The sequence below is a fragment of the Ornithorhynchus anatinus genome, chromosome X1 (assembly GCF_004115215.2).
Source record: "Ornithorhynchus anatinus isolate Pmale09 chromosome X1, mOrnAna1.pri.v4, whole genome shotgun sequence".
Classification (NCBI taxonomy): Eukaryota; Metazoa; Chordata; class Mammalia; order Monotremata; family Ornithorhynchidae; genus Ornithorhynchus; species Ornithorhynchus anatinus.
In genome coordinates this window covers 114,290,982-114,303,790 of record NC_041749.1, presented here as the reverse complement: position 1 = coordinate 114,303,790, position 12,809 = coordinate 114,290,982, and the positions used below count along the sequence as shown (strand labels likewise).

At 41.9% G+C, this 12,809-nt stretch overlaps 1 protein-coding gene across 6 annotated transcripts in view; it reads right to left on the bottom strand.

Moving 5' to 3' along the window:
• The window catches only part of UPF1 (UPF1 RNA helicase and ATPase), a 36,418-nt gene that overhangs the window by 7,784 nt on the left and 15,825 nt on the right, over nt 1-12,809 (bottom strand). For 4 of the 6 annotated variants that reach the window (XM_007670831.4, XM_007670833.4, XM_029049867.2 and 1 more), the window contains 16 exons: nt 11,311-11,478; nt 10,473-10,653; nt 9,678-9,839; nt 8,527-8,611; nt 8,191-8,314; nt 6,938-7,054; nt 6,553-6,712; nt 6,310-6,428; nt 5,156-5,320; nt 4,898-5,012; nt 4,074-4,217; nt 3,468-3,681; nt 2,957-3,074; nt 2,498-2,654; nt 1,965-2,107; nt 467-641 (listed from right to left, as the gene is read on the bottom strand). In XM_007670831.4, coding sequence (XP_007669021.1) covers nt 467-641; nt 1,965-2,107; nt 2,498-2,654; nt 2,957-3,074; nt 3,468-3,681; nt 4,074-4,217; nt 4,898-5,012; nt 5,156-5,320; nt 6,310-6,428; nt 6,553-6,712; nt 6,938-7,054; nt 8,191-8,314; nt 8,527-8,611; nt 9,678-9,839; nt 10,473-10,653; nt 11,311-11,478 — 2,347 coding nt within the window. The remainder of the gene's footprint in view (nt 1-466; nt 642-1,964; nt 2,108-2,497; nt 2,655-2,956; nt 3,075-3,467; nt 3,682-4,073; nt 4,218-4,897; nt 5,013-5,155; nt 5,321-6,309; nt 6,429-6,552; nt 6,713-6,937; nt 7,055-8,190; nt 8,315-8,526; nt 8,612-9,677; nt 9,840-10,472; nt 10,654-11,310; nt 11,479-12,809) is intronic. The other 2 variants (XM_007670832.4, XM_001514896.6) reach the window with 1 other exon arrangement.

Genomic DNA, 12,809 nt, shown 5'->3' with positions numbered 1-12,809 from the left:
CTCAATCTTGTCTAGTCTGCCACCAACCCTGTGCCCAGTCTTCCTTGGGCCTAGAACTCCCTCCTACTTCATATCTGACACTCCACAACTCTCCCCACCTTCAAAACCCTCTTAAAAATCACAGCTCCAAGAGGCCTTCCCAGACTAAGGTTTTACTTCCCGTCTGCCCTCTCTCTGCACCAACTACGAACTTGGCTGTGTACCCCTTAAGCAGTTTTATACCCTACAATTTCTCCTATCCCTAATCTATTTTACTGCCTGTCCTGTAGACTGTGAGCTCCGTGTGGGCAGGGCCTGTGCCTACCCTTTCTGTTGCACTGCACTTCGGCAAGTGCTCAGCCCAGTGCTCTGCACACAGTAAACACTAAAATGCCTTCTAGAGAGAGAAGAGACAAGCCCCAATTCAATTGACGCTTTTCATCCCTCGTACAATTTGCTCAATTGCGTCAAACGAGCGATTGCTTACAGGGTTGATGGTATTGACGAGTTTGCGGGGCTTGCTGAACTGCATTAGGCTCTCGCGGAGGTTGTTCAGGGGCCCCTCTACCAGCACTTTCTGTTCCTTGTAGTAGTTCAATAGGTGATTCCACAGTGGCTGCTTGGACAGGGCCTTTGGGTTGCCAACAATAATTACTCCATATCTGCAAAGTACGGTCAAGAACTCAATTGCTTAGATCAGAGAAGATGAACTTACAGAGCTATTTTCAAACAAACAGACCCATAGTTTGAACACACAACTACCCCTGAACAGGTGGCACCACCTTGAATAAATAAGTCAGCACAACAGGGCCTTTGGAGTCAGCGGACCTGGGTTCTAATCCTGACTCTGCCATTTGCTTCTGCTGTACGACCTGGGACAAGTCACTTCAGCTCCCTGGGCCTCGGTTTCCACAGCTGAAAAACGGAGATTCGATACCTGTTCTCCTCTTGACAGACTGTAAACCCCTTGTGGGACAGGGACTGTGCCTGACCTGATTTACCTTGTATCTACTCCAGGACTTAGAACAGTGCTTGGCACATAGCGCTTAAATACCACAATTACGAGGGGCACAATTTCTCCAGATCCTGTATAACACCGATTCCCACTATCTTTAGGAAAACAGCACACACCCTTCCACCAACTAAGCATCTCCAGTTAAAACCCTGGCTTTTGTGATTTGTGCAAAGGACGGATCTCCATTTAAAATGCGGAATATGTATCTGATTGCAACCTCAGGAGTCTAGGGGTTTCCCTCCGGATAGAAACAGGTTGGTATGGCCTCATTTGCTGCCAACAAATAAAACATTCTCCTGGAGCAGTGTCCCATTACCTTCTCAACAAAGGCAGAGGTCCGGAAGAATGATTATTCACTGTATCATTATCAGAAGACAATGATCTGATTGGCTGAGAGTGCAGAAGGTTTTAGCCACTTGATTTAACTGCAAAAACCATGGGGTTTGACATGCACTAGCCTCTTAACAGAGGTCCCTGATTTCCGAAGACAATTTTTACTTCAAGGGGGAACAGAATTTGGCCAGAATTTCCATTTTTGGTTAACTGAAAACAAGCCTATTAGATTCACGGAAATAAATGTTGAGTCAAGGAAGCCATAAACGAGAATCACCTAAGAAATGAGTGACTGTAAACTCCTAGAGACCAATGGGTCACAGGAATGAGCTGATTGCCTCTGGCTAGGCCTCTAGCTCTTGGCTAGCCATGAATCTCTCACCAAAAAAGAAAATGAAGCAGCAATATGATGACCAATTCAATTGCCAGGAAAAGTTTTGGGAAGAATTAGTTCCACCTAAGTCAACAAAGAAGCTCAACACTTCTTAAAGCTCCTACGAGTACATGGGTGAAATCCACTCTCAAGGTTAAGTGTTTAGGATTTTTTTTCTTGGAAGAAAATACCCTATTTGATGGCTGAGTCCGTTCAACTATAGTATTGTGCCAATAATACAAAGATTTACAGTTTCTCCAGTACCTCGCTCTGGTGAGAGCCACATTGAGACGCCTGGGATCATTTAAAAAGCCAATTCCTTGATGTTCGTTGGCTCTTACACAAGAGAGAATGATAAAGTCCTTTTCTCGACCCTGGAATGCATCAACACTCGCTATTTCCACTTCCTGAAAATGAAAGTCACAATTCGGTCAGCCACTTGATTTTCCGATCCATAATTCAAAGAACAGGATAAAACAGACTGCAATGTCCATCCAATTAAACCCTAGCATTTGTAGCCCATAGCACAATGCTGTCTCTTCTGGGGAGCTCCAAAATACATCTAGGGAAAACCCAAATGTGCACCTTCAAAATGAGTCTTGTGGTTTATCAGTGTGCTGTGGAAATCTGCTTCGTTAATTTCATTCTAATTTTCATGGCAGCACTGGAAAGCAACCCAATCTGTTCAGATTTGAATTTGTTATTCACAAGCACGACTGGAGATACTCTATGTTCTAGCCATGCAAGGTAATTACATTAGGAGATTCTAATAAAAACCGCACTTCTCAACTCCATACCTGATAGAGCTTTGTATGCAGCGAGCCACTGAACTGCATGTACTGCACCAGGTAAGATCGCTGACCTTCATACGGAGTGATGATACCAATTTGATCTGGCTTGGCACCTGCTTTTAATAGCTTTGTGGTTATTTTCTCCACATTTGCAGCTTCCGTCCTGAGAAGAGAAGTTTTAGTTAGTCCATCTTTAACACACAATACCCATGATTGTCTGTCTCCCTCTCTAGACTGTAAACTCCTTATGGGCACGGAACATATCTCTAATTCTGTTGTATTGTTCTTTACCTAGTGCTTAGTATAGTGCTCTGCACATAGTAAGCGCTCAATAAATAGAACTCATTGAATAAACGCCCCCCTACTCTCCAGGCTAGGATTTGTTGCACATTTTTAATTTTGAATAGAGTCAATTCTAGAGACCCTTAGGCTCCAAAGTGTCCTGACGGCTTTCTATTTATTTACCTGTTCAGATAGGAGGTGCCTGAGCTGGCAATTTCTTCCTGACCCTGAGTCACATAGAAGAACATTGGCTTATCAGGCTGGGGCCACTGGAAATCAAATCCCTTTTTCACACGATCCGCTTTCATTAAAAAACAAAAAGAAAAACCACATTTTAAAGTCAGTTACAATTGTAGTCTGTTACTACTAAGGTTACACTTTAAAAAAAAAAATCACTGCCTGGAGAATTTACCCAGGATCAGTCTATTATGCTGTTTGATAAAGACTCTCCTCCACCTTCACCAGCTGTTGTAAAAATGCCATACACAACTACACTTAAAAGAAATTTAGAAAGCAGCACAAACACTAGGCTAGAAGTCTCAACTGACTGTGTGTGTGGTTCCTGTGACATGATAACAAAAGGAAAGGAAAAGGGGGGGGGTAGTACTCTTAAAGGACATACATATTCTGCAGGATTAAAGAAATCTTCCCCGGCCCCATCCCAATATCTAATGTATGCAAGGCCCTACTTTACCTGCAGTAACGCCATTTTGAAGTGATCCTTCATAGAAAATGTTGGATGGAAAAGCGCTAAGAGCAGGATGCATACGATACTGCACTTGCAGGCGGATGGGACGGATCCCCAGCACCACAAGCCTCTCAAACAGTGACTGAGACAACCCTGCCTTCGCAGCTTTCTTGCACATTACCACTGGGCCCAGCTGGCAATGATCTCCTACAAGGATCAACTGTGGAGGGGGAAGAAAAAACAAATGAACAACAAAAAAAAACCCACAATGATTTTTACAGCTAGGTTTCCTAATAGGTGGGGATATCTTTTAAACTATATTAAGGAAGACTTGCCCTGTGGTTCTTATGGCATCCATGCCACGAGCATGCATGTGAGCTCTTTCTTCTGATCCAGTGACATTCTAGCTAAAAGGCGTTGCGCAAACACAATCTGACAGAATTGGGCATACTGCTCCCAAGGAACCCGCTAGAGAATCAAAGTGGGCCACGCTTCTCAAATGCCAAAATATTTCTCAATTTTTAGGCATAAGAACCGGGCACATTAATTTAACTGGGCTTGGTTTGAAAATTTTAAGAGCCAGTCTATGGTTGACAAAGAATTTCAGGTTACCTGCTTGGCTCCAAGAACAACTGGTACCATACACTCTGGCTCAGTAGCCTGGGTACTTTCATCAATTAAAATGGAACGAAACTGCATTTTGGCAAGTCTCGGATCACCGGCTCCCACACACGTGCAGCAGATCACATCGGCATTCTATAAAATGAGAACAAGCGTTTTGACGGCTCTGTGTGTTTTTTGGTGCATCTTAAATAAACGCCACTAGGACCTGAAAGACGTCTCCTCACAGTTATGCCCTATTAGTTTTTAAAGCTTCAAAATACTTTTCAAAAATCCGTTAAGCCTCGTGTGAATATAGGTAGTACTACTGCGCTCTTCCTATGAGAAATTAGTACCAAAAAGCTGGCGCCAGAACCAACTTTCAGACTTTGTTCTCTGAGACCTTTTCCAAGTTCAAACCACAGCCAGCTCTTCCCTTCTGTGGAGTTGAATGCACAGCTGAAAAGGAGGCAGCAAGCACTGGTTGGCTAAATTACATCCAACTCTTCAAGTGTTCAACTGTTTAAGTGACTTCCCCAAAATGATATTTCCTGGAATATGAACTGTCACGTTACCCATGAACTCACAACACAAAGGGTCAAGACACCTGGCTAATTCTTTTCTCACTACATTTAGCTTTTTAAAAACATGTCTTGGTAAACAGTAAAAAAAAAAAAAAAAAAGGGTAGCACTGTAACCTAAGGATAAAAGAGTTGTGAAGCTAAATTCATTTGGCTTCTCTATACCCAGACAATGATGGTCCTAAAAGCTGCCCAAACCCTTCCACTTGGACAAGGCAAACAATACCAAAAAGTTGTCAAAAAAAGAGCATTTACCATAAGCAATTCTCGCTCTGCTGTTCGTTTCAATGCACGATATCGCTTTTCATCAGCTGAAGACAGTTCTCCAGTTTCATCTTTCAGCTGTTGCAATTTTTGGAGCTCAGGCATACTGCGAGATAAAACAGTAAACAACCTCAGCCCCAAACGAGCCCACTGTTTGCCTAAGCACCCCGTTGATTAGAGAACGGTTTTCGGAAAGACCAAGTCTTTTAGGGGTGCTGCACTATCCAGGCCATTTGGGCCATACCTTACCTATCCATGTTCCGGATCTGGTTGTGCAATGCCAAGAAAGATACTGGAGAGTCAATTGCCTCACGACTCTTAGCACACAGACGAACCACTTTCAGCCCGGTCTGATGAATCTTCTCAGTTAACTGATCCACAGCTATGTTACTTGGGGCACAAACTAGCACAGGCCTTAAAAACAACAAAAATCTCAAGATTCTGAACTGAACGAGGTGATATTAAGACAGTCTCAGTAATCAATATCCACTGTTCAATATAACCTACATAACCCACTAAAGCGACTCCAAAAGGCCAGGGGTGGCAGAACAGCTGATGGTGAATCAAACCTAGAGAAGTGAAAAATCTCACTTCATTAGTTTCAATCACCTTCAGCGTGACCTAGTGGAAAGAAGACAGGACTGGGAGTCAGAAGACCTAGCTTCTAGTCCTGGCTCTACCATGTGACCTGGTGTGTGACCTCGGGCAAGTCATGTAGCTTTTCTGGGCTTCAATTTCCTCACTTGCAAAATGGGGATAAAATACCTGCTCTCCCTTCCCCCTTGAGTTCCGAGCGCCATGTGGGGCAGGGGCTGTACCTGGTCTATATGTGCACACATCTACATTATTTATATCTATTCCAGTAATTGGTGCCTCCACCATAATTATTTACTACCCACTCTTTCAGGGACCTCTTATGAGAAGCAAAATTGATTTAAATTCACTTCTTCCCTCTCACCTCCCCTCTGCTGGAGTACAAATGAGTGGTGCACTGAACAAAACCAGAAGATGATATGAACACTCAACATCTGCTGGAAAAGCTGAGGACTGAAGTATAGAAGCAAAGGCACACTGCACTTTTTTCATTTAAAAATTAGCCTGCCTCCTCCCACATCACTTCCAACGAATTCCCAGAATCCCAAGCCATATAAAAACCCAGCCGCCATCTCTAGCACTTATGTACTTATTTATACCCACCCTCGGCACTTACTATTACTGCTTCTACTAGAACGGTGAAGTTCCAGAATAAAAACAATATTTACTTACCAGAGGGTCCCGGATATAATTCTAAATTTCATAAAAACCCACACTAATACTCTTAGTTTCCTCAATAACATCACTTCATATGTTCCATTAGCACATTACCACTTTACGTTCAAATGAATTTAAGCTAAAGCACATACCCGTTCCCTTGCCTAGCTAAATGATAGACAATTGTAGCTGATGTTACGGTTTTTCCTGTTCCAGGGGGGCCCTGGATAAGGCTCAGAGGCCGCTGCAAAACAGTCTTTACTGCATAAACCTAAGAGAAGAAGAAAAGATACTATTAAAATCAGGCAGAAAGCAAGAATTCTACTAAATTTTTAATCCCGCCTGGAATGCAGGTATATCAATAATGAATTAAGGTTTTAGTTGGAAATAGGGACCTGAGAATGATTGAGGTCAGGAAGTCCTTGGGCAGTAAAACGTTTTGGCAGCTGGCATTTAATAATCACATCCTCCACTTCATGACCCAAGAGTTTGTGGTAAATGTAGCCAGACACTGAGGTTTCATCCACAGCAAATGTTTTTAATGCGCTCTGCATTCTAAGGAGAGAACAAACTGAGGATTAGTAGAAACATAATGGTTTTGTGTGTGTGTGTGTGTGTGTGTTTAATAGAAGTGGGTGAAGTTACCAGGGCACTAGACCCCAGGCCAAACATCTGATGGTGAGGGGAGTCATTAGCATGGCTGAAAGCTTGAGCACACCAAATCCAGAGTAAATGTGTTTTGCGTTGAGAAAAAAAAATACCACCTGAAAGCTGACATACCGGTCAAATGAAGTAGACTTCCACACAAAATCCACTTGAAAATTATGAGTAACTTCTACAGGTGCTCCAACACTACTCCTCAATTCAATTGCAATTTCATCGCCGTAATCTGCAAAACTGAGTTAAGCAATTATCCATACCAAATTCTCAAAAAGGAAATATTTCAGTAAGCGACTACCTCAATTATCTCCCAAGTGTCTGAACATCTGCATGCAGAGCACTGTACTAGGCACACTGAAGGCAGATATGATCCCTACCCTCAAGGAGTTTACCACTTAAAGGCATACAGAATGGCTGTCACCAAACCCAGTTGGCTTTGCCTTCAAAACATCTTCAAGATTCACCCCCTTCCTCACTATCCAAGCCACCACTCTGCTGGTCCAGGCACTTGCCATAACATAGCCTGACTACTGCCATCAGCCTCTTCGCTGACCTCCCCATCTCCAGTCTCCTCTACTACCCAGATGATTTTTTTCAGAAAAATCGCCATCCTGCACACATTTCCCCTCACCTCAAAATTCTCAAAGGGTTGTTCATTCCTCTCTGCACCAAACAGAAACTCTTGACCACTGACTTTAAGGCATTCCATCAACTCTCTCCCTCCACTCTCTCCTCCCACTTCATCCTGGTACACACTTTTAGTTTCTCTTAAGCTAACATACTCACTGAGTCTGTCTCCTCAGCCTAGAACTCTTGTCCCCTTCGAACTGGACAAACCACAGCCCTCCCTATTTTCACAGCCTTTCTGAAATTAATCTCTTCACCAGAAGGCATGCCAATTCATTTCCAATCTCTTGTTTAAAACCCCTCCTACCACCAGCCACAGCACTTTTGGACATATCTTACACACCTAATTCACAAATACTAACTCACATACAAAATACCTTTTCCTTCTTCCTCCTAGCTGTAATTTATTCTTTCCTTGCCCCTGCTAAGACTGAACACTCCTCCAGGGCACAGATTATGCTTACTGAATTCTCCCAGGTGCTCTGCACACCGTAGGTACTCAATAAATACTATCGAACATTAACGGGGCCTTGTTCATTTTAATAGTAACACTAATAAAACAGAAAATCATGCCTTCTCCTCAACATCTTTCTCTAGTCATTTCTTCTGGGGCAAGGCAGGACTTGCCATAATATGTACTAAAGTCCTGCAAGAGAAACAAACTGGCCTATTCTCTCAGCCAAACATTCAACATTTTTAGGTCTAATTTGCTTCTCACTTTTTATAGAGAATTGAGAGAAACTGACCTACGGCTCTGAAAGCAAAGGATACTATCAGGGACTTTAATAACGTGACCAATTCCTTTCCATAGAGGTGCAAGGTCTCCTTTATATCGCAGGCATATCTCATCTCCCTGCATAAGACGCATATCTTAGAAAAGAAAAAAGGGAAAAGATATGGGGAAATTAAAAGCAGTTAATTTTTATACATGGCACACTATCTACCCTGCATTTACTAAGTCAACTATATTTCAATGGTTCAAACTAGATCTCATTTAGATACATTTTACAACTACTTATAGTAAACAAAAATTTTAAACTCAAAATCACCTCTCAACCAAATTATGACTAAATCCTCATTACCAGAGTCAGTCTTCGGCAAGGTGAAGTAAGCAATTCTCTTCTTGTTGAGGCCCAGGTCCCATCTCACTGTGATGTTATCTTGGGTCTGGTTTCAAAAAGAAAATGATCCTTGATCAACTTTCAAAACCCCTTCAAGTCAGCTCAAAACCAGGGCAATTTCTGATCCTTTTCATTTATAATATCTTAATGATCATCACCTAAAGAGTTTGAATGCCAAACGGGCACCAGTGGAACAATCCATTCAGCCCCATGAATTAACACAGGGTGAAGATTAAGAAGAAATATGCTTATTTCTCAAACAGCTCCATTTTAAACACCCTGTTTGTTAGGCATCTGGATTTATGGGGAATTCAGTGCATTTGCTGTAGGCAAATGCTTAAGATGGCCCTGTTAATGATGGTAGGATAGTGTAAATTTGGGGTTTCTACAGATTCAAACAAAAGAAAAAATCCAAAACAAAAACAAAACGAAAAAACTAAGCCAGTTTAGTGTTCTTTCCTTCCTTCTGAAATGCTACTCGGAAAAGCCCCATGACAAGCTTATGTTCTCACATGAGCCTGGTGTTTTTATGCAGCCCACTAAGACCTGCTGGCTATCCTGTGATGCCCTGAGCCTTAAAACTTTTCTGAAATGAAATAACAATAATGATAATTATGGTATTAAGTGGTTACTATGTGTCAGATACTGTACTAAGCACTGAGACAGATACAAGCTAAATCAGGTCGGGCACAGTCCCTGTCCCACATAGGGTCACAGTCTTAATCCCCTTTTTACAGATGAGGTAACAAGGACAGAGAGTTACTTGCCTAAGGTCACACAGCAGACAAGTGGTAGGAGCCGGGATTAGAATCCAGGTCCTCTGACTCCCAAGGCCTACGCTCTTTCCACTAGGCCATGCTGCTTCTCACTGCCTGGATGACAATTAGTTCTGAATAAAACAAAGGACCTTGAAGGTTGCTTAAGGTAGGTCACTGTAATTTACTCCTCTTTGTGTGTCTCAAAACCTCTAAACATTCTTTACACTAGGCCCATGATAGGCCCTTTTGCCTATCACAAAAGGCAGGGTGAGACCAGTATCTGCTCCTCCCCTAACACCAATACCCGCTTCCTCATGCTACACTAACTCACAAAATTTCAGAAAGACAAATTACCTGGGACTCTTTGAGTTTCTTATCATAATCAGCCTCAAGTTTGACAAGGGGTCCAAATATATTCTGGTATTGGTAAGCATCCTCATATCGCAGTAGGACATGTTGTGGCTCTTCATCAACACCAGGCTTTTCAAGATCTTCCAAAGTTGCAGAGGGATTTTCCTTGAAGAAGTTAAACCATTAGGTCAGTTTTCCCCAGTTCAGATTGGAAAGCAACAGTTTTAGAGATTATGAGGCTATCAATCAATATACCACTGGCAGAACAGGCTTTTGGCCTATATGCCTTTAGTACAAACTAGAATGAATCACTTCCAAGCCAGGGCAATTGTTTGCTTACTTTACCACATTCCTCGCTTGGACCCCTTGCTAATTTTGCCAGTAACAAATAGCAAGGCATGGACATTTGCCACTAAGGATTCTGCAGAAGTTATAGAACAGCTGTCAGGGAGTGATGACCTTTGGCCATCTTCAGCCACTGCCAAATTCATCAAGTGACACCACACCTACCAATTACAAGACTTTTGGGTTTACGTGAAGCCACTTTAGATCTCAACTCTGTTTCCACAGTGGATACAAAAAAAGACAAAACCTCACCCTTCGGTTGACAGTAATCTGCTTCTTTGCTCAAAATTTCATTTTATTGTATTCTGGGTTTTCTGTCTTGGCAAAAGACTACCAGTGGTATCTGACAGTGCATAAAAGCCAACTGAAAATTCACATTAAATGGCTTACCCCCTGACACTGAATCTAATTTATTTGTCAATATGTAACATGAACGCTCGCGTGCACACATACCTTCCAGAGCTCCTCCAATTTGTTAATTTGCTGAGCTGTAATCTGACGGGCTCTTAATTGCTCCTGTTCAGAAGGAATCTTTACCAGCCAGGAGAGAAAGCAACGGTCTTGGATAAGGGGCTGCCACTGTGAGCTGTCCCAGTTGATATCCTTTAAACTACTCTGACTGGCACAAGGCTGCCTGCAAAATCCAGAAAGCAGAAAAAAAACGTTTCCTTGGGTTGATTTTTAACGGGCCAAATACAACAGATGTTTATCCATTTAAGATTTTTGTGCTTTGACCAAAGTTGAACTGATGATTTCCTGGGTTCTATAGGACAAAAGATTTAACAGCACATTCAACTCACTACATCGACTAAAAATACATTTCACTTTGAATTTTCAGAATTCACGAGGTTTTAGGACATTGGTACATTAGAGAAGCTTTTGTGTAGCAGCCTAGAATATATCTAGAATACCTGCTTCTGTTGCTCAGAAAAGGAAAACAAAACATTAGGTTTCATTTCCTTGGCTAAGAGACTTAAAAACTATTATTTGCATGAGTGACAAAAAACAATTTGATACCACATACCAAGCTAAACTCTTGCACTCTTTACAAGAGTATATTTTAACAGTTCTGGGGGTTCCAGAAGTAGAAATAAAACATCCTAAGCCTCAAAAACTGCAGTGAAGTTGGTAAGAAATGCCTGGCCCCTCACCATTACCCATAAAGAGTCCCAAAAGAATCACAATATTGGTTACTCATATTTCCAGTTAAAGAGAAGTAGAAATTAAGAAAAAAGCACATACCCAAAGCCCAAATCTTCCAAAACATTGGAGGTGTTAGTTATTTTCTCACCTGCACAGCAGTACGACTACTGAGTCAGCCTTGGCAGGAATAAATCCAAGGAGAAACACATTACGACAGCCACAGTTATAACATTCCAAAACAGTTTCTCCCAGGGGCCCATCCTTGTGCAGAGTCACCTCCTTGCATTTTGCTCTTACAAGGTGATTTACAATATGGCTGAAAATTAAAAAATAAAAAAGCAGTCAACCAAACTGAAAATATGGCCTACTTTCAATAATTCAGTTATGCCAAGGTGAATTAGTACAAATACTAGCTGCCTAGGTTTACTTCATTGACAAAATTATAAATACATATTTTCTCTTCAGAAGTTGTGGATCAATACTTCAAATGTAAGTCGTTCAGGAAGGGTGGCTACTTTAGAATTTCTTGTTGCCCGAGTCATTTTGAGAGAAAGCTGACTGTGAAGAAATCTTTGTTTTGCTGAGAACTTTGGTTTATCAGAGGAAAAAGTCAGGGATGTTAGAAGGTCTATCTATGAGGATGCATGAAAAAGGGGGCAACAGATACAGAGTGTAGGTGTGGGAGAATCATTCACCTAACATATCCTGCAACACCTTCTGACCTAACTTCAGGAGTTTTATTCTAACTTGAAGTTTTGGAGGTGATTTCTTGCTACCCCAAACCAATACAATCATAACTGCTGCTACTCAACAGGGGATGGATGTGCTTTGGCTCTAACTATGGATCACTGTTTTTGAAATCTAGCTCAGATTAATATTTGGTAGCAATACTAAATGCCAACAAACATTAGCTGGTCACGCCTATAAGGGACAAGCCCAATTCTGAAGGATTTTTTTGGTTCAATGATCTGCTTGAAATTCAAATCTGTATGGTGATAAGCCTAGTATTAACTGTCATTCTGACAACAGTGGGAAAATCAAGTCCTGCAGCCATCCAGACAAGTCTAATGATCTGGAGGGGAAGATACGCATTATTAGTCCCATTTCCAGGCCTTCCCTGGAAACTAACATTGGTGGGACCATACAATTAATAGATTCAGTTTCAGGTTTCTCCCCGGTACTCCTCTCCCTTTCCCCACCCACCCCTAGAATGAGTCTCCCTACCCTGCCGCAACTCTTGGTGACTACAAGGCAGCTGTCGATTGAGTACGTTTCCAGGCCAATTCAGAGGCACAGGTGAGAACAACCTCACAACTGTATGGCTGGACTCCCTTTAAGGTCTGTCAGCTCTTCCATAAAATTTTGCCTTATAAGAGTCACTGCCCTTGGGAGAAGTGTATCCTTAACGTAAGTTAATAGTAGGAACAGGATTTGAAGCTCAAATCCAGAAATTCATCTCTTGGAAAAACTAGAACAAGTAAAATTAGAGTCACATGTACTTTATATACAATCACTAAAGAACATCGACAAAAAGAAAATATGAATGCACCACACACCAATAAAGCCCATCAAGTGTGTGTGTGTGGCAGGGGGAGGAAGAGTGGTGGAAGGAGGAAAAGTCAGGCTTGTCAGGCTGATTTTTATATT